The sequence below is a fragment of the Apteryx mantelli genome, chromosome Z, assembly GCF_036417845.1.
Source record: "Apteryx mantelli isolate bAptMan1 chromosome Z, bAptMan1.hap1, whole genome shotgun sequence".
NCBI classification, from domain to species: Eukaryota; Metazoa; Chordata; class Aves; order Apterygiformes; family Apterygidae; genus Apteryx; species Apteryx mantelli.
Genome location: NC_090020.1, coordinates 79,009,947 through 79,032,033, shown reverse-complemented (window position 1 = coordinate 79,032,033; position 22,087 = coordinate 79,009,947). Strand labels below are relative to the sequence as shown.

At 42.5% G+C, this 22,087-nt stretch overlaps 1 protein-coding gene across 1 annotated transcript in view; it reads left to right on the top strand.

Annotated features, from left to right (window-relative positions):
- The first annotated feature begins 517 nt into the window (after positions 1-517).
- The window catches only part of CELF4 (CUGBP Elav-like family member 4), a 694,719-nt gene continuing 673,149 nt past the window's right edge, over positions 518-22,087 (top strand). The window contains exon 1 of the mRNA XM_067316241.1: positions 518-797. Within this exon, the coding sequence (XP_067172342.1) occupies positions 518-797 (280 nt within the window). The remainder of the gene's footprint in view (positions 798-22,087) is intronic.

Sequence of the window (22,087 nt, the reverse complement as noted above, 5' to 3'; positions counted from 1 at the left end):
GGAAAAGGAAAAAAAAAAATCATCATCATTGGTCCTAAAAACGCAACCGTTCCCCTTTGCTCACTTGGCACAATAGAAATTGACTGTCTCTCAAAGAGCCATGCGCCTAGTGCTATTTATAGCCAGGGGCTGTGTTGGAAGATACCATTAAGCTTCTCCCAGGCAGACAGACAGGGGGGTGGTTGGTTGGGAGGAGGGGGTTTAGCCAGAGTAGAGGCAAAAGCAATCCCCCACCCCCAGCCTCCCTTCCCCGCACACACACACATCCACACACTCACACCCCACCCCCTAGTCTGGCTGGGAATTTGAACCGATCCAGCCTGTTTAAACGGAAAGGACACAGATCTTCAATGTAAAAAAAAAATCAGATCAGACCCAGAGAGAGAGAGAGACGGAGAGGGAGGAGTGTGTGTGTGTGTGAGTGTGTGTGTGTGTGTGTGAAAGAGGGAGAGAGAGAGAGAGAGAGGGAGGGAGAGAGAAAAGAAGAGGGGGAAAAAAAGGAAAGAAGATTTTCTCTATGTATATAAAGATGGCCACGTTAGCAAACGGACAACCAGACAATACCAGCCTGAGTAGCAATCACAGCAACCCCAGCACCAACGGGCATATGAACGGATTAAACCATAGTCCCGGAAACCCATCCACCATCCCAATGAAGGACCACGATGCCATTAAGCTCTTTATTGGGCAGATCCCCCGTAACCTGGACGAGAAAGACCTCAAACCGCTCTTCGAGGAGTTCGGGAAGATCTATGAACTGACGGTGCTGAAGGACAGGTTCACTGGCATGCACAAAGGTGAGTTACCTCCTGAACTTTCCCGGGAGAGATCGGGAGAGGAAGGCAGGCTCTCGCTCCCTCTCTGGGTCTCTCTTTCTCTCTTTTCTTTCGATTTCATTTCATTTTATTTCATTTTCGGCTGGCCGGGGGCGGAGGCGGCTGGCTGGGGCGGAGGGAAAGAAATAATAGACCCTCCTGGAAAGAAAAGAGAGAGAGAGGCAAAGAAGGGGGTCAGCTCTGTTTTATTTCTTTATTAGTATTTTTATTTCTTTCCCTCCCCCTGTATTATTATTATTATTATTATTATTTTTTTGCTGAGATGCAGCCACTTGAGAAAGCCGGAGAGTCCAGGCGAAAGAGAAAGAGAGGGAGGCTCGGCTGGCAGGCAGCTGTCCACAGACTGTGGTGCTGAAAAAGATTAAGAGGATTTCTTTATTTATCTTTGGGAGCCGCACATTTTCCACCGAGGGGTGTGTGTGCGTGTGTGCGCGTATGTGCGCGGAGCTGGGAAGCCCCTATTTTACAACTGTTGTGTGTTAGGCACCGATGCTTTTTTTTTTTCTTTCTTCTTCTTCTTCTTCTTCTTCTTATTTTTAATTTTTATTTTTACTGTTGTTAGTAGGGTTCTTATTTTTAGTCCGCTTTGAAGCCAGGGTGGAGGAAGAGTGAGTTGCTCAGGGGGGTATTTAATTTTATTTTTGTTCAGCGTGGGAACAGGGATATAAACAACAATAAAAAAGCCCATCTCAAGGGGTGGGGGGGGAATGAAATCACGAAGTGTGTGTGTGTTGGAGGGGGCGAGCCGGGAGGCATGGGTTGCAGTTGAATTCCAGAGGGAGAGAAGTCTCCAAGCAGACATATTCAAAGTGCTACTTTAATGTGCCCAAAGTCCATCCCGGGAACTTCTTGGGTTTTCTTTCAAGGAAGTGGAGACGTGCTCCCTGTGTGATGCTTCGCTCATTCTAGTTCTGCCCGCTCCTCTCTCTGGTTAGACTCTCCGGAGGTGCATTTCAGACAGAGGATGCTACGTTTTAGGGGGTGGGGGAGGGTGCATGTAGTGGGGGGAGATGCTTAGATCCCCGGGTAGGAAAGTAGGACTCACAGGGAGGAAGTTGAAGGTAATTTGCATGGTAGCCCCACTTAGGAGCAGGAGAGACCTGGGAGTGAAGCAAGACACGTTATTAATTCAGGTTCTGTAAATGTGTGTGTGTGTGTTTGTGTATCTATTTCATTAAAAACGTAGTATTTAAAAAATAATAATAAAAAGAAATATTAGACCCTGAAGTGAGTGGGGTGTGACTGCAGATCTAGTTCAGGAGGAGATACTGTTTTTCAGGGGGCTACGGGGAAGTGGAAGTTGCTCTGTTAACGGAGAGGTTCAGTACCAGCCTCTACTCCAGCCTGGTGGACTCCTGGCAGGGATAGTTGCTGGGAACGGCATTATTGGCTTTCCAGCTTTCCAGCTGCCTTGGCGAGTTGTAAATCTTAAACTTAATGGCATGTTTAGGAGGCATCTTTTCCCCTTTCCCACTCACTCCCCTCCTTTCTTCCACCCTCAGGAAATGCGAATGAAAATACCAGACTGTGCAAACTACCAGTATCTCACAGGCTAGAGAAAATATCTAGGGATCGGAGATTGGGGATTCAGCCCAAGTTATAGGGTATTTCTTCCTTCCTTCTTTGCCGGTCCCTCCAAACACCCATCTCGTATTTGTAATGATCAGTGTAACCCTTCAGAACCTCGCTTCTCTTTCAGACTAGCTTCCTAGAAACAACATCAAGGTCGGATGGGTATCATTTAAACAAGACATCCATACTATAATAATTATTAATAATAACAATAAGAATAATAGTAAAAAGCACAAGAAAGGAGAGGTCCTGGGAGGTTCTGCCTAATACATGAAGCATAGTGAGAGTAGCCACTGAGCCTCTGTGTGTGCGCATGTGTTTGTAAAAATTATCTCAGGTCTCCTTAAAATAAAAATAACAACAGTAAAAGCTACACCGAAGAGAATCACCTCAATACGATGTAGCGGAAACCTCTGAGCTAACATCTAGATAAGAGATTTCTTGGTGGGGGACTTATTTTGCTTTGCTGATGAGATTTTATTCTTTTGTTTTGTTCTGTTTTAAACCTGCAATTAATCAAGCTATGCGCTAACTTTAATTTCTTTTTCATAGACGTGATTCTGCCTCTTGCAGTTCAGTTTTTCTTGTACTGTATGTCTGAATTCATAGACACAAACTCAGGAATGGGGGGAGGGACAGATAGAGAGAAAGAGGGGGATCATTTATCTTGCTTGGATGTGTTTAACACATATTCCTGAATTAAGCAAGATCCTAACTTCATTTCCCTTCATTTCACTCTGTTTCAAAGCTGCAGCCTAGGAAAAAAGCCAGGTGGGAAATCTTGTCACCTCATCAAACCAAATTGCATGAGTTCATCTTGAAAGAAACATAGTCATTTTTAACCTCCTAGAAGTTCTGGACTTTGGAGGGAAAAATGATGATGACGATTGCTATAATGCAGGCGAGGGTTTGAGTGAAGCTTCAACAGACACCGAGTTGCCAGCGTTTCGGAGATCGGTTTTATTTAGTACATCCGAGAAGAGTTTGAACTCCTTTCTAGCGATGCCGCTGATTTATTAGCTAATCCTGATAAAAATGTGCCTCTGGCTACCTGGAAAAAAATTACTTTCTTGCCAGTAGTGATTAATTACTATTAAGTCAAAAAGCATGATGGGGCTTTGAAGGATGAGGTTTGTGTTTGGCTTTATTTTATTTCATTTCTTTTCATTTTTAACACATTTTTTTCCCTTTCTCTTCTCTAAATTCAGTCATATGAAACATACTATTCTCTCAGATCTCCTTATTTTTGCTTTTCTTTGGAGGCATAGCTGAAGAATTGCATAAATATAGCCCAACTTGGCTCAAAGGGGTTAGGATGGCAATGTGAAACCCCAAGATGCTTTCCATAACTGATGCATAATGTTTATACATTAATTGATCCATCACTCTCAGTTAATTTCATTCCTAATCCAGGGAATGAGGCTGTGGCAGTGGTGTACCTTGAAGGGTTAATACTGGTTAATAGTTTATTTAAGTGTATGGAGAACTGGTTGGTGTGGGGGGGGGGGAAGAAGGTGTGCTTCTGTTGGGGGTAGGGAAAGACGAAGAATTAGCTCAGAGTAAAAATGTAGCAATCAGAGTAATTTCAGGTGTAAATCCATTGAAATGAGAGTGCAGGATGTGTATGCTTCAAAATATTATGAAGAGATCCTATGGTAATGCTTGTGTATAGCAGGAGGAAATTTAAAATTAAGAACCTGAAGATAAAGTAAATGATTATTCCCCCCTCCCAAGAAACTACCGAAAAGGGAGAGTGAAGTCCCAGGTTCTGCCACCAGCAGCCCTGTCTGATACCAGGCCAGATACCAGGGAAGAGGCAGGGGAGCTCGATCCTTCTGCAGACACACGAAGAGAGAAAGGGGTGCGGGGGAAGCAGCCTGCGAGGGAAGGCGGGAAAGGATTGCCAGATCCCTGAGAAAAGAAGCTTTCATGGCACGAGCTTAGCTGTTACATATTTCCCCAGCCCTCGCTTCTCTCCACACGGGGCAGGAACGCACTCCCGCTGTGGTACTTTGTTTTAGTGTTGGGAAGAGGCTCTGTGCTGAGATCCGCGGGTAGGAATCTACCGGGGCTGAGCTGACCCACCCACGCGCTTCCACATACACACACACGCGCGCGGAGTTAACTAATCACACTTGAACAATTTAGCAAGCCATTCATTCATAACTTCCCCCCTTCTATCTAGCAGTGGAGTATGCTTAAAGGCTGAGTTACTGGGAGACATAAAGGTTAGTGCTCTCAGGACAGCCATATTATAATGCATTATCTTTGAAGTCATTTAAGGCCAATTTAAGTGGTATTTAGTATAATATTTATGAATTAATGTAATCTAAATATAGGACTGTCCCCAAAGGTTTAAACAGCCTTTTCTATCGAAGCATACTTGTACCCAAGCCTTGGAATGTGTTTTAATTTAAAACACACAGGTCTCCATAATATTCTATTTAAGAAGTCAGAAGAAATCAGCATTCCACACTTAACTGAGATTTACTGAAACACACGCGGGTGAGTACACTTAAAGAGTGGAGATAGTGTGCAGTGAGAAAACAAGAGTTTTTCATAGACCTGAAAGCCACAACATTCTTTCAACCCTCATTTAGGGGGGAAAAAGTACAAAACCCATAAAACCTCTGCAAAATTCACCACAGCAGTCCTGTGGTTAGGACGGTGTACCTATCTGACCCAAGCCTCACTCGACGAGCAGTCAATGCAGCTAGAAAAATGCAGTACGAAAAGAATAGTTTAGTTCTTCTATTGCTTTACCTTCTCAAAAGTATAAATAATTCTGGAATTTAAGACACCTGGGGGGTAGGTAAGCAAAGCTTCCATTCATTATATTCTGTTATGTTTGATTACAAAGATAGATGATAGATATTTTAAATCCTTGTTAAGTCTAAGCATGATTATGAAGATTTTAAATATCTCAGAAATTCAAAGGTGCAATGACAATGGACATTCAATTAAGAAGATATATTTGTATATATGTATAAATGTATAGATTTGTGTGTGTGTATACATACAGAAAAAGAGGGATGTATACATATTCATGCATATAGCCTTTGGGAAATGGAAATTTAGTTGAAAAGAAGCACAACGCAATACAGGTGCTGAATAAACTCCTCCATAATTGAAACATAAGGCTTGCCTGGCTGAAAGCAACACATACAGCATTTAGTATGGTAGTAAACCAAACAAGTTTTAGGGAGGTAAATGCACAAATAAACTAGAATAAAACAGAGAAGGCTTTATGCCTTAGGTCTGAAGAACAACCCCTTAAAACAATCAAAATGCAATTGGATATCTTGATGGGAGAGAGAGAGAGAGAAAAAACAACCCCCTGTACATTTATAATCTCCCGTACAGATGAGCGTCTATGTATATTTGATAATGTCAAACAGATAGCCCAGATCGCTTCATAAATTAGGAGGCTATATGTTAACTCTTTTTTCGGGGGTCTGGACATGGATTTTGGTATCTAAAGGCAGCTGCAGCCAGTTATGATGCTGTTCTTACGGTTGTGTCAGCATTTCCAAGACAAACTCCAATTTTCAGGGATCTCTTGTCTGGCTGTTAAGTTTTGCGCTCAGCTGAAAGCTGTTCTCCAACTAACCCCACTACCATATCAACTACTCATCCCTACAAGACTGTGTTTGTTTTAAAGTTGCATAATGCGGAGGAAAGAAAAAAAATAAAGTTTATGTTACTAGATCTTTTGTTTCCTCTTTTACCCTTCTCTAGCTTAAATTTGTATTTCCTATACATTTATAGATTAAGGTTGTTCCTGCCCATCGATACCTACAAATACTGGTGCCTCTGGCCATTTTATGGGAGGAGAAAAAGATGCTTTTTTTAAAGGACTCTTTTCTTCAGAAAAAAAAATAGTGACAACAACCAAGTTTCATGGAATTTACTGGTCAAAACAGGGTTTTAATTAGAGGGTGGAGCAGGAATTTACTAATTTCTGAAGAATAACAACTAAAACACAGGAGAGTGTGGATTTTTTTTGTTTCTTTTATTTTTATTTTTCTATATTCAGCCAGAAGAGAACACAAATGTTGGCACTAAAATAAGGGGAAAAAAAATCAAGGATCCTTTACAACTTGGATGAAAAGCACGGTTCACCTGGTTCTGTATCCGGCATCTGCCAGTGGCCAGTACCACAGACAGGACGTTCTTTAGTAGAGGATTCAAACTGCATAGTTTAATAAAAGCCAGGCAGTTGATGGAATAGTTTTTTGAAGTTGTCAGAGAGTAACTGGAAATTTTGCCTGGGTAGAGAGTGAGTGAGATTGCGGAAAGTGTCTTGTGTTCAACAGAAGAGTGGACTGCACCCATCAAGGAGAGAGGACATAGGACTTTCTGTTCATGGTGTAAAAAGCAATGAGCAGAGGGGGCTAGAGGACCAAGGAAGGCCTCCCCTAGCCTTAAGAACTGGAAATATGCAGCCACATTTTTCAGCAAGACGTCAGGGTGGTTTTTATCATGCATACCCTATGCGCATGCATGCCAGCCGCACTGACCCGACAGACCATAACGACACTAAAGGAGCTGTTGCCATCCCTCCCGTCAATCAAGTGTGAACCGAGGCGGGTTTATGCGACAGGCGGTAATGGTTCCAAAGGAGCAAAAGTGGGGGAGATGATCTAGGCTGTTGGGCCAGTTACCTGCATTTAAAATAGAGCAGAAAAACATCAGACATCCAAAGATTCATGTAGGTGTTGGCGATAGCCTTACAATAATATTCCATAACAGCAGGAGGCTGTAGAGCTCAATATGACCCGTCCACCGAGCGCTGTCAGGTTTGTGCCCTGTAAGAGTTTGCACTAACAGGTGAGGTGTTAAGTGAGCTAAGTTGAATCTCGGCCTTAACAAATAGGCTAGTGTTTCATTAATCCCAGCCTCTTCCTTCCTTAGGAAACGAAGGCCCGGTGCGTGCTTTCTGGGCAGAAGTCTGTGAGAGTTTTGCCATTACTTCAGCGAGTTCATATTTGGAAATCCTGACGCAGGCCTGCGCTTACTCGGTGTTTCACATTTCCTTTAAAATTCTGGATTGTAGATTTACATAGCAAAGCACAACACTTTCATTTGATGCTATCAGCTTCTAGGCTTGCTGGCTTGTCCCTTAACTTAGCCTTCCTTCAGTAAGAGAAACTAAAACTTAAAGCGGAGGAACTGACAAAAGTCAGGCCCCTGCCACATTTCTCACTCACTTAACTGCTTCACCGATGCCTGTATGACTGTTGCCGGGGCTTGTCATGGCGGACTGACCCTTATGTATTAAAATCTGCAGCGGAAAGAGGGAAAAATAATAACCATGGTGAGTGAAAGTTATAGCTTTTCTTCCCCCCTCGCTTCACTGGCTGAGCTGGGGTATATATTATAGGGACCTCTCTCTCTCTCTGCCTAACTCCTTGAGATGCATCATGGCATTCTGAGGATCGCAGGATCTATTGAATCACTTTCTGCACGCTCTGTGCTGCATCGCTTGGTGTGGGCTGGAGTCAGGATGTCACCACAGATGTTGCATTTGTTTGCTTTTGTCACTGTGAGCCACAGCCTGAATGCACACACAGGTGAATGCAGCTTTTAATGTGCATTCATTATATCCAGCTGACATCCCCTCGAAGGAAGAGAAGGCTTATTATTGTCGCGCCTTAAAATAAAGATGGATGAGAGCTCTAAACCTCTCAAATAAAGTGCCTGACCATACATAGTAGCTAAAAATAAATCATATACAGCCATCTATTCCATGTAAATGAATGGCAAGACATATAGATATAGACATTGTGTTAAGTTTGTCAAGCAGAAGCAGCCAAAAATATTGATCAAGGCAAGGGGGAAAAATTGATAATGAACTGGACTCCAACAAGACTTTAATTGACAGTGACTTCTGTGAACCAGCTTTGGACAGTATATATAAACTGACCACGATGTAACTTTATTGCAATACACTCTCCTTTAATTAATTGTCACCTTTGTTAAGACTGGCTACAGATCAAAGGTTTAAAGATACTTAACAGGTTCTTAGTAACAAACCCTTCAGAAGCATTAGAAATATCCGACAGCTCAGCCAATGAGGCATGCAGATTTCGATCTACCTCACCCTTATCTGTTTATTTCTCCCTCCTTTGTTGAACATGGACAATCGCTGTTTAACATTAACTATTTCATAGAGGGCTTTGCTGGCAATGTTAACGCCTCCAGGGACAGGTAGTTGCCAGCGAGAGGGGCCTTCACTGTTAAGTCTGTCAGAGCATTTTGCTACCAGAAACTTGTTTACAGTTTGATAGAGCAAGGAGCAGTACAGACAGTGTTTGTATTACAGGCTATCCTTTCCCCGCTCCATTACTGAGATCTGTAATTTCCTTATTTAAATTTGAAAAACATAATGAGACATAGCTTGCATGAAAGGAGCAGTCGAGAATGAACTTTTATCTGAAAGGTACATATGGAGAGAAATACAAGTGTGTTTGTAATGTTTTTCTATCACACACACATGCACATGCATTCATTTACTATACACACATATTAATGAAAACATGCATTCAGTACAGACATAGATACAGACAGGCTCAAATATGTCCCTAAATAGTTCCTTTCTAAAAGGTAGTACAGAGATTGTATTCTTGCATGAAAGTGACAGGTGACTTGCAGGCTATTCCTGGAATTATTTTACGCAAAGTTTAATATGATACGTAGCTGTTTGTTCATTATACTAATTTAATGATACCGTCACACTTAATTAATCCATGTCTGGTTTATTTGTACATTGTGTCTGAGTCTCCAAAATATTTTAGAGACAACCCGGCTGACTTCCTAGTGCGCTGGAGTAGACAACTCTGGACATGAAGCTTCTTCAAACAGAATAAAAATGGAGCTTTGCAGATAGAGTTGGTCTGATGAGATCTGACTGCATATTTGTCCTGTTTCTAATCCAAACTCCTATGTATCTAATACACAGAGACTGTGTATGCACACATGTATAGAAAGGGCAGGCTTACATTTGCGCACAGTTCCTCTCCTTTTCAATCCCTAAGGATAGATTCGCATCACATAATATGCATCACTCACTGCAAACGCACACAAACATCTTTGTCGGATTCGGTAGCTTCTTGCAGGTAGATGTATAAAGCAGCATCAGCCTAATAATATCCCTATAAAACAGTGCTTCCTTCCTAGGATCCAGAGGGATGAAGGTTGTCAGAAGATCAAAAGATATATCACAGTGTACTTGTAGAAATCCCCTGATTATGTTTCCTCTCTATAATGCTCTAATTCACTATTTGATCAATTGTAAAAGGGCCAATGCTTTAGGAAGAAAAAAAAGTATTAAGTTACTAGATGCTTGAGGGTGAGTGAAAATCACACCTAAAATTATATGTAGCAATACAGTAATGAGCTTATCAATACTTCTTTAAGGAATCTGACAGCCCTATAGGAGAGATTCAGTTCTGTGAGCAAAGGTCACAATATAGATATTGCTTATTAAGACTATCGATAGCCTGGTTGACCAGTCTAACCAGAGACTGTATAATGCACCTGCTGTTAACAGGCAGGGAGGAGAACTATGAAGAATTTACAGAATTGTCCACATGTAATATTAATAATATTGATTGATTCTAATAATATAATAAGGTAAAGATGCACTTCTTTGAAATGGTGCATGAAAGAGAGAGAGAGAGAGAGAGAAATACCTTAGCTGAGTAGATTGAACTGGCTTGCAACTCTTTGAAAGATAACCCAGAGAAAACTCAGTTCTATTGCCTCTTACAGGCAGGGCTCTGTTCCTTGCCCATTATTTCACCCGACCCAGACAGAAATGGGATACCTCTTTCTCTAGGATCAGGTCTTTGCCTGGCAGCTGCAGAGAAGCAAGAGGCCTGGAGAAACTGAATGGTCATTTTGGTCGACCAGTTCAGCCCCTGTTAGGACAGGATTGATCCCAGGGATCATCTTTCTAAAAGACTCCTTTTCAACACAGAAATGAAATGAAAATGCTTTATTTATTTTATTTTTCCTACTTTTAGCAGCGTTCAAGAAATGGGGGGAAAAGAAGGTAGAAGTAAAGTATATTCTATGATACATATAGTCTATAATTGATGGGAAACGACTTTGCGAAGCAGCTAGAGACCTTTCCAAAGCCAGCTGAAGTCTTTAGGAAAACTCTGCCTTGCCTGCAGCAGGTTTGGATTGGGCCCTAAGTAACGGACAATCCTGCAAGATATCGCTCGTTGAGACAGGAACTACCGATAATATGCAATGTGACTGCCTTTAGGTTGTTACCCATATAAATCTAGACACACAGACCTGCTCGCTTCAGACTCTCCTAACTACTCCCTCTTCAGCAATAGGCTGCCTTATCTAGGTTTGCTAGTTCACTCCTTCCGTTACACCATTCAGCTTGAAGTGTCTCGTTCCAGTTGCCATACGGTAGTTTCGAGATGGTTTGCATTTCATTATTCCTTCTCTCAGTTTACAGGGCAAGTGTTTTTCTTTTGTGAGCATTTAATTGCTTTTAAAAGTGATTTATTTGATCGTATTCCGCCTTCAATAATACATGGATGGAGATGCAATTTTTCACCCTCTTTTATAAAGATATATTGTTACTCAGTTATGCTGTTCTGCGGGTTTTGTTCTGTTTTGTGTATTTGAAGGGAGACTGGTCATTTTTTTTGCTTTGCTTTTCTTTTTTCCCTCTCTTTTGGATGATGGATTTTTTTTTCTTTTAAGAAAAAGAAATCTCATTCAAGATACTGGCAATAAATGAGAAAAGTGGGAGCACAGGAGAGGAGCAGGCAAGACAATCAACAAAAATCTTTTGGCAAAGTCTTTAAAAGCATACCATTACTGCATATTTATTTGCGAGAGTCTAGACCCAGCTGATTTTGATACCAAAGAAAAAGAAGTATCTTACAAATTATTTAACTCCAGGTTCAGTCATTGTCAGAGAACAAAAACAAACAAAAAAAGCATGCCAACCTATAGGTACACTGGAAGTTGATTTGCACATAAAGATCTTGCAGGAGATAATAGTGATAAAGTGATGCTAGGTTTTACATCCTGCTATTGGGATAATAAATGTTAATACCAAATTAACCCCCCCCCCAAAAAAAAAAAAAGCCAGCACTGCTTTTCCTTTTGGATTATTTGCTAGTGGCTAACACACCTCAGAGCTGCCCCCTTTAAGTTGCTTTCTGTGCCTGCAGTTTCATTCAAAGGAAGGGTATTATCTAGTGGGTGAGGATGGACAGCGAAGGAACCAGGACTCCTGGGTCCTCATCACAGCTTGGATAATTACTCACCAACACACTCTGATGGAGTCACTTAAGCTCGGTGCCTTCAGGCCTGATCCGAAACCTGTTGAATCAATGGAAAGATTCCCATTGGCTCCAGTGAGCTATTGATCTTTCATTTCCTCATCTGCAATATTAGGCTGGTCAGGTTTTTTTAGGAGGGAGGAGTTAACGGCATAAATTTGACATTAATTTTCTTTCAGGAAAGGATTTTGTGCATCTGTGGTGACGAGTGAGTTACATCAGAGCACTTTTCAGTGCAGATCAGGAAAACATGTGGTGGAGAGGTTGAAAACTAGCTTTGTTTGTTTCATTTTTAAATACACATTTAGCCATGCTCTGCCATGAAAGGGTCAATGGCAATTTTGCCAGTTTTCTTTGTGTGAGTAGGATTCAGCCTTTGTAATTTCTCTGTCTACAGGAATATCATCATTCACTGATTCAGAATCTTGTTTTTTTTTTTTCTTTTAGTGATTCACATACGTACTCTGCATTGTTATGGCAACTGAGGGAGCTGCAAGGCTCAAGGATTTGGTGAAGGGCTGCATCCCACATTTCTTCTCTTAGGGCATGATCCAAACCAATTGGTTTGCAATGCGATTTGGATCAAGATGAAGGTATCTGCCCTCACTGAGTCAGTAAAAAGAGCAAGTTCTCTCTAGACAAGTGCATTTCTGCCCTTAGTATGGGTAGATGGAACCAGCAGCTGTTGTCCATTTGCTGAGGACTGACCCAATACTCTGCGGAGTCAATAGTCAGACTCTGAGCCAGCCTCACAGACACTAGACATCGTATGAATCCTTAAGTACAGATGTGAACGTCCCTGACTTTGGCAGAGAAAGATAGGCTGCTGCCCAAGAAGTTGCTTATTTGGGGGAATAAATAAGATTTCAGGGGCCTCAAGTATAAAACAAAATTCATTTAGAAATCTTTTCATTTAAAAGGGGATTTTCAGGTTATCTTGTACACTAGAGAACTGGCCACTGACAAGCAAATGAAACAAGCTCCCATGTTTTATTTCATTTGTAGTTTTAGTTGGTCCATCAATAGCAATGTATGCGTTTTTTGTGTTTACATCTGATCTGTGCGTATGATTTTTATACCATAAATGGAGGAGCCAGAACGTGCATGTGTGTACTCGTGTGTGTATAGCCGATTATCTAACCCCAAGTCTCTCCGAAATCATCACAGTGCACTCAAGTCAATGATATCCTGTCAAAGGTGGAGAGGAAGCGTGTGTGCAGTGTGAGTGCGTGAACGTGATGCTGTTTGATTGCCTGAAATCCAACTAAGTCTCAGTTTCAAAGGCCTGGGGGCAGCAGGGAAAGTATTTGTTTGTTTAATTATTTATATATTTACTCAGCTTTACTGACAGTGTTTGCAGATGGGGAAAAAAAATGAAGAAGGAATGTTCGGTTTTTGTTTGGAGGGGAATGCGTGCTGTATTAGCCTCAATCTGTTCTCTCATATAACGGCTGCTTTGTGCTGTTAAATGATCACTTGTTACTGACCGGCTCATTGAAAAAGGCCAGAGAGGTGCTGGTAGAATTAGATTTTACAAGTTTATTCATAAAAGGAGTTGCACAATAGGTGTGTCATTCCCCTGTCTTCTCCCCTACTCCGATCCAGGGACAAGATTCCTGGCAGCAGCTTCCTAATTCAAAAAAATAGCTGAGCCGCAATCTGGCTCAGTGACCCTGCTCTGCGCTACCAGGCAAGAGACCTCATTCTGGGCAAGCTGCTTGCTCCCCAGGCTCAGTTTTCCAGCCCTGGCCCATGTGTTTGCTTTCCAAGTGTTGTGCCTGGGCTCTTGCTGGCTGGGTTTGAATCTAAGCCCTGCTCCTCATCTTCACTTCCCTAGCTTCCTCCCCAGGTAAATCTTGTAGGTCCAAATGTGGACATGTGGACCACAGGCTCAGATCTGTCGTCGGGGTCTGATCTCTTCCCCAGTCTCCTCTCCAGACTCACATGCCAGCTTCCCATAATTTCCTTCTCAGTCTACATGTGCTCATGAGTTGTTTTCCATAGTCACCCTCTCCCGCTACAGACCTGTTTTCCCAACTTTTGCTGTCTCTCTTCACACTCCTGTTCCTTCGATTCAGCTCCGCACCGACATTTTGCCCTCATGCTGTCACTGGCTGTCACCCCCGTAGAGCCCTTCACTGGTTCACGTCTTGAGTCTGCTCCCTGATTCTCCCAGTGTGCATTACCTATCTTTCCTCTCATTTCTCAGCTCTTCTCCAAACAGAGAGAGTTTGAGAAAAGGAAGTCATGCTGACCATATCACAAATAATGCCATGGCTAGCAGCAGAAAGACCCACACTCTTGGAAAGTATACACACACACACGCACACAAACAGATACACAAATGTATATGTCTCTGTACATAAACCATTGAGGGCATAGAGAGAAAAGGGGTTTTTCTGAGGTTCAAAGCTTGATGTCCTCTTTCAAAGATTAAAAAAACAGTGCACTAAGTCTATAATTTCACCAAGGCAATTGCACCTTTTTTTTACTTTTCTTGTTTCATTAAATCAGCAGCAGATTTCTCACACCTGAGCAAAAATCATGCATACATTGAATTTTAAAAATTGTGAGCTTATTCTTAACTATTCCTGGCAGCCCCTTCTGGGACTACAGTTCAGCTTCTTGCAAAAATATTTTTCCCTGCTGTTTTGAAACAGAGCTACCCCTAGCCCTCAGCTCCAGGACCATTCTCTGGCAACTCCAAATTAAAGCAAGAAGCTGAAACAAGCCTTTCACTCAGTGCGGCCTCGGAGTCTTCTTCGTTCAGAGGTGGGCAGGAAGGGATTAGGAGTCCATTTCTATCCCAGCCTCTTACTAGCCTTCCGTGTCATGCTAGATCCTATTCCTAGACCTCGCTCTTCCTTGGTTTTCTATGTGTGAAGAGGAATTTGTGACATCCAGCTTTGTAAAGAGATATCCAGCTTTGTAAAGAGCTTTGTGTGTATTTAAGGTCTAAGTAGTGCTGTTGCAGTAGCGGTGATGGTCTAAGGTTATAAATGAGACAACATTTGTAAGGAGAGGTAATATCTTTTATTAGTCCTACTGATATAGCTGGAAAAAAAAACAACAGACAGACTTTCTTGTGTGCCTGATAGCTTGTCTATTTTTTTCCAACTATATCAGTTGGTCTAATAAAAGATATTACCTCTTCCGGCAAGCCTTGTCTCATTTGAGGTGTAAAGCGTGTATGACGATTATTTAGGCCTGTTTTTTGTCTGTGTTGAGGGATTAGACATTTCCTCATCTAGGAGGCCAGAATAAAGGGAACCTCAGCTGGGGTCCCCTTCTTTTACCTTCTATGGCCAGCAACAGTGGCCATCTCATAGGCATTAGAAGGCACTGAAAAACTCTGATGGCCCCTATTTTCTGAACCTGGAGATGTCCTTCCTTTTTTGCTGTTCTGCTCCCTTGTGAAGCACCACATGCCCTCTCCTCACCCCTATGACTGTGATTTATTTATAAAATTGCTGTGTGTATATGTGTGTATGCGTGTGTGTGGGCAACCACACAAATATCCCCAAGCTGCCGAGCAAGCTGATGAGCATTTTCTAATGTATTTAGCAAGTAATAATGCAAACCACAGGCAAAAAGTACAGAAGGGAGAACAGGTAAAATACTTAAGCCGGGGAAGTCTTTGGAAAGAAGGGATTTTTTTCCCTCAGCTACTAATAAATCACATCCCCCTTCATGGCCAGAGGAAGGATTTGGGGTATTCTTGTTTGATTTCATAAAGCAGGGTTGAAAACACCGAGCAGCTGAAAAGAATCCAGAAGCAGGTTTTTAGACGCGGCAAAATCCTACTCGTATGCAAAAGGCAGCCGTAGTCAGAGGACGGCTATTACTTATGCTTGGCTTTACTACCAGGGAAAGCATCGGATCATCTATTCAGATCAGGATAGTCAGCTATGCCAAAGGTTTAATCAAATATTAAACATGGTCAGTAAACTTAAACCAACGTTGGATGTACAGCAGTTCTGCTCCTTTTCAAGCAAGCACTCTAAAGGAGAAAGTTTTCTCCCGTCTCTCTCTGACTGGGATTTTTTGTGGCTGCAGGGATACTGTTTCATATAGAGACCCACTCTGCCGTGAGTCTAGATAAATACAGGTGCATGCAGATATTTGCATGTGTGTCCTTTACCCTGTCAGGTAGAGACAGAATTGTGTTTTTTTTCCCACAGTTTCACATCTTTCTCTTTCTGATTGATTCCCATACGCTTCTAATCGTCCATCCTATACACTTCTCTATGTCTGTCTGTCCCTCTCCAAATATAATGATTTCTCTCTCTCTCTATCATCTATCCAACAGAGGTAGCAAGGTGTGCATGTGTAGATGTGTGTGTGTATTTACAAACCTGTGCAGGTACGTAGGTGCGCGTATACGGCTGCTTATTGATACATAATACATGTACAAAGCCACATCTGCCTACTTCCTACGTACATTTGGATTGTATTTACACCCTCCAGCCCTTATTTATTCCGACCGGGGGCACTCAGAGACAGAACGTTTTGCTTGGAGTTATGGTTTATGATGTTACCTCTCCCTTCTATTATTCATTCTCTCTGATTTTTATCTAATCTCTCTCTGATTGTTCTGGTGCAGCTTAAGAAACAAAGTGAATTTTTATTACATCATCAATATAATCTCCAGCTAATCAGCATCTGTGTGCATTACCGTGCCCCCTTTGGCTTTTCGTCTCTGTTCATAAATAATAAGAATAATAATTGGGGCCTTTTTGCGTGTGTGTGTGCGTGCGTGTGTGTGTTGGTATCAGGCGGAGAGTCACAGCTGCACTTTTTCATTTCAGCCAGCTTGTTTTAGCAACATTGGACCCGGCTTTGTGCAGATTGTCTTGACTAGTGCCCAGATTAATTTCCTGGTGCCTAACACTTAAATCATGGAAACAATTAAAGCGGACGAACCCATACACATCTTCCTGCAGCAATTGAACTTTGCTGTTAACTTGTACACGCATTTTCATGGCTTTACAAGCAACGTGCCCAGTGCCAGTGGAGTGTAGAGCAGTTAACATATCCCCCTATATGAGTGTTTAACCTCTAATTTTCTAGTGTGCACTAGCTAGTCTTTCTTGGGTAGGAGGGTAGTACATCGTATGTCTTTGAATGGGAAGCTCAGAGACCAGGTTTTTGGCTTTTGATTGCTAATATTTTTCCACGGCTTGCTGTGTAGCAGTTAGCCTGCCACTCAGGTCTGCAAATTCTGCAGGTTGAGCTCCTATATATCTTTTTCTCCTCCCTTCCCAGCTCTGGAAGAACAATGACAATAATACTTTCTCATAAAGTAAGACTTGTGCCGTACTTTGAAATTCTCATCCTCGGTACAGATGTCTTGTGCATTTTAAACAGAATTGCTCTGCTTTCTCTTTAAAATACCCTGATTTGGCAAAGCAAGGCAATGACAGTGCCTCTTTGTTAAGCAGGCAGATTTCATATTGGTTTCCAGTGGTTTAAGATGAGATTCACATCTGATACATAAACTGTAACGTTTATATCTGATCCTGGAGTGCCAGGATTAGTCCGTTTTTGAGTTGACCAAGACTGACCACAGACACTGTGCCAGACTCGAGTGAGATACAACAAAATCTTTGATAAAAAGGTACATACACTCATGGACAAATTTTTAAACAATGTACTAGACAGTAGCAAACCTCTTAGGAAGAGCTTGTATTTCTTCCAGATGAAACATAGTCATGGTATAGAGACATTCATACAGCAAAGTATAAGCCTAATTCATATTGTGGAAAGCCTCCCAGAAAGCAATAGGTTCTTAAAGTTGAGCAGGTGCTTAAATGCTTTTCTAGATCCATGGAAATCTGTAGTTTGGATGAAATAATTAAGCGTAGGGGTATTACCAAAGCCAAGTGAAAAGCATAATTCTGTGACTCAGAAATAACACTCTTTCCTAGCTATGACAGGACATTGAAACCATGAAAGAAACACCAAGTGCCTTGAGCACCTTGCGTCGTGAATGGGACCCTTTTCTATATTTTAAAATATTTCCATTCCGAAATTTCTTATGGAGAAATTCTGATTAGAGTTGGGCCGAGAATGGGATTTGCTCTCAGCAAAAAGAGAAATACTGAATGTTTTCAATTCTCATCTTGTTTTCATTTTTTATACCACACCCTTTCCTGCTCCCCCTCCAACTCCACTCCTAGTTTTGACAAACCAGCTCAATCATCAGATGGAGGAAGAAGAAAGGGGGGAACAGGAATATTTTGATTGCTTGTGTTTTACGTGAAATAATCCCCCTCTCCACTTACTCCCTCTGATCTGAAAGCAGTCGTGGTTTATGGCTCGCAGGACTAGATCAGATCCGGCCCTGAGTCTCCGTGAACTGTGCAAAAGAGAGGAAAGCTTTACACTCGGGACAGATAAAGTTGACACTTTGCGTAACATCTCTGGATTTGCCTGGTACCAACATTATTTTGCTTTCTAATTTGTTTTTTGTTTGTTTGTTTGTTTGTTTTTGCACATGTATTGTCAGGGCCCATTTTATTGCTTCGCTATTTATTTATGCCCTCCTGCCCCTATTCACACCCCTTCACGTCCAGCTTCCCCAAGTCCAGAGGCTAAATACCCCGGGCAAGTGCAAATCCAGTATCTTTCCTGAATAAAAATCCACCTTGAAGGATGAAGAGTATCTCCCGTTTGTAACTGGAAGGCATGAAAAAGAACACATCACTTATCTGAATTTGCTGTTCATCCAAGCACTGTTTATGGAGATTTACAGTACCTTGCCTGTGCAAAGAGCTCTATTGCGTGGTGACTGCTGGAGGATTTTAGGTGGCGGTATTAGCTGCGGTATTAAAAATGCATCGGAAAGCACGGGGTGGGAGATTAGTTGGATAGAAAGACCCATGAATGAAGGGTTAATTACATTCAAAGAGGCCATCGTATGGAGCAGAAGAGGCAATAGGTTTCTTTTCTTCAAAATTTACTAAATAGCTGGAAACACGGTTTAATGAATTTTAATGGGATCTTTCTGAATCCTATGCATATTGCATCTGCTGACTGTAGGAAGTCAAAGTATTGTTGAAAGGGAGGGTATTGCCCTACTTAAGGTTTCACAGTTCAGTATTTAAAAAAATATTCTGCAACAAGCACTTTATTCAGAAAATATATATTTTTCTCCTTATTTAATTCCCCCCCTTGCAAGCAGAAAAGACTTTCAGGATCTGTGAGCCCTCAATACCATAGATTATTCTGCTGTTATATAACACGCGCTTTACATTTATTGAGCCATCTTGTACCGTCAAGATAAAGGAGGCCTTAGTATTTTCCCTGCTTAGGAGCCGTCTATGAAGACGTGGTGATGAATTCTACTCTCAGTTATACCCATGTAAATCTAGAGGAATCAACTCCTGTGAATTTCTTCCAGGATTATTGCAATATAAATGAGATCAGGATTTGGCCCAGTCTGGTAGGAGGAAGAAAAGAGAGAAAGGGAGAGTCAGAGCTCCCTTTTTTCATTTGTAGTGTGCATTGACTGGGATAGGATCATATGCCGCACAACTCATTTCCATGCGGGCTCCAGCAGGGGCAGCAAAAAAGCCTATCCCTTTGACTCCAATGCAACGCAAACAGGAGATTCGCACTTTAGAGAGAGCAGGTCATTTAACAGCGTGTCAGAAATCTTGACTACAAGACCTTCATCATGCTGGCTTGCGGTGAGCCAGCATCTTCGTAACCCTTTAAAACAAAGGGAAACTGAGGCAGGAAGGTTATTCAAGGCATGTAGTAAGTCTGTGTCAGAACAGAGGTGTTTGGCTCCTGCCTGTAATTTTATGACTACCTTCACTATGTTAAGGTTGCCCATTTTCTTGGTAACTTGAGCTGTCTCTCTCTTTCTGGGCACCCTCTCAGACAGCAAATAATATAAGGCTGCCCTACTTTTTGTTAACCTGGGACCTGATTCTCCACCAGCACCTAGGGTGACATGTGGGGGACCTCTCAAAAGACGTTTTGAGATCCCTCAAAGTCAGCAGGAACTGACAGGGCTTACCACTTTGCGGGACTGTGTTTAGGATCTGTTCAAGGAGAAAAGCTGCACTGCTTTAACCGCATTAGCGTGATCCAGATGACAAAACTTCTCTATTAGGGGCATTATAATACCTGTACAGAAGTGGTTATACTGACATATAAATACATATATGCACACACTCACATGCTAATAGAAGGGAAGTAAAAGCATGCTGGCATCAGGCACCTTTATAGCAGTACAACTGTGCCCACACTCCAGGGTCTCCCGGGATAGTGCTTTCTGTACCAAGGTGATGCTACATCGGCTCCGGGCTGTGGACCCAGAGGGTATCCCAGTAAGGGAGCCAGAGCTCCTTAAGAACAGAGACAACCTCAGATCTCGATCTGGAGTGACACTTTCCAGACTGAGAACAGCAGGACAACTTTGCATTAGGACTTTTGTAAAGAAAGCCAGCTATTTAAATGTACTTCCGCAGGACTCCAGGCAGCACCACTCACTCCCCAGTACATAGCTGTTGTTGCTTTTTCCCCCTGTCTCCCCTGTCCCTCCCTCATGTGTTTCAGATCCTTCTCTACTTCCAAGCAGACAATGTGATGCCTGCTTGAATGGCACAGATAAGTTAGCCACGCAGCTCGGAGTGCCAGCCCTAAACCACCTAGCCTCCCTTTGATCTGAAATCAAAACAAAAGACGGCGGCATCAAAACGATCCTTTGCCAGGTAACGGTTACTTTGTGCGCGTTGCCTAAATTCAGCTGGAAGGAGCTCTCATCTCTTTGTATCGGGCCCAGATCTGTGCTCGTCTTAATACTCTATCAATGTGCCAGCAGGCTGCTTCTATCGTGGATACAGCTGTGCAGAAGCTGTCAGCGTTTTTAAGTTAAGCGTTAAACAATACTTCAGGTGGCAGCAAATTGTTATTTCCTTACCCCAACTCCAATTCTACCCTCTCCTCCCCACCCCCACCAAACACAGATGCTGAAGACCTTATTTTTATGTCAGCTTTGTGCTCTAATTATACAGCCCAAATGCGTTTTTCCTTTTTTTTCCCCCTGATTGTAGCCAGTCTCTCTCTAAAGGGTGGAGAAAGAGAGGCACAGAAATCCTTCCGAGGAGCCACAGACAAAATGAATCTCACAAGCAAGTGGCCTGATCTTGGTGGATTATTCCCTTTCCATTTCCGGTGAGCTGCTGGGGCCTCCCCGGCAAAGCCACCCCCTTGCCCAGGTTCTGCCACGAAGACAGTCTTTGATTCTCAACGCTACTGAGACTTTTAATGCTTCATTGCAATGTTGTTGAGAGCTGGGAGTTAGGAGAGCTGGCTTTTTTTCCTAGCTCAGCTGCTGGTTCACTCCACAGACGCTGAGCAAGTCATTTCTAGAGAAAAATTAAAACTGGCTGTCATTTTTTTTTAGTGCCTACTTGTTTTGTATACTTGTTTTGTAAGTGCTTGAGAGGTTGGGGAGAGAGGAGTTCCTACTGTAACTGGCTTTTCAAGCTGAACACTGTAAATTAGGGGCTGCTTTTGAAAACCGTGATATTTACCATGTCATTGTGTTTCTGATCCTTATTCTACAAAACGGGGAAAATGATAGTGCCTGATGACGAACTTTGAGATCCTCCAGGAAGTTACACAGTTCACATTCACTTAAAGTATCAGGGATCAGGCCTTGCTGGACCTGCACGTACTTTGTTAACAGACATCTAAAAGATAGAGCTTTGCCAGATTCTTGCTCCAGGGAGGTCAGCCTGTTTTGGTGAATAATAATCAAGCCACTCGGTTCTTTTTGCTTCTTTTTCCCCTTCTCCAGCCAGGGATAATTACTGAGGCACCAGTATCTCAGAACAAACTTTGCTCCTCAGATGTCTCCTTCAGCTCTGACCCCCTCCTAATAAATCAGCTCGGATTTGATATAGGAAGGACCAAGGTCAGCCTAGCCTGCCTCTCACTGTCTCTTCAACACACCAGATACAATGCTGCCACATTGTGGCTCGTTCCTCTCTGTTCTGCCGCACACACTTGCCTCGCGCTCAGATCCTGCGAGAGAGCATCTTGGCTTTCTCTCCAGGGAAGACTCGTGGCACTCTGACTCGCATGCCTCACGTTCAGAGGTGCCACCCAGCCCGATTTGCCTGCGCAGACACGAAAAAGACCCCCTTGTCAGTCGTCATAAATTACAAGCCCTTTGCCCGCTCCCACAGTTTGCTTCGGCGTGTCAGCTCGTGCTTCGTACAAAGATCTTCCAAGTTGGAAGGGAGGGTGTAGGGATGCCAAACTTCATTTATCGGATAGACTTTGGCTGTTTTAATTTTTACCCTTTCTCTCCAGATCCTCACGGAGGTGGCCGGTCTTTTGGAT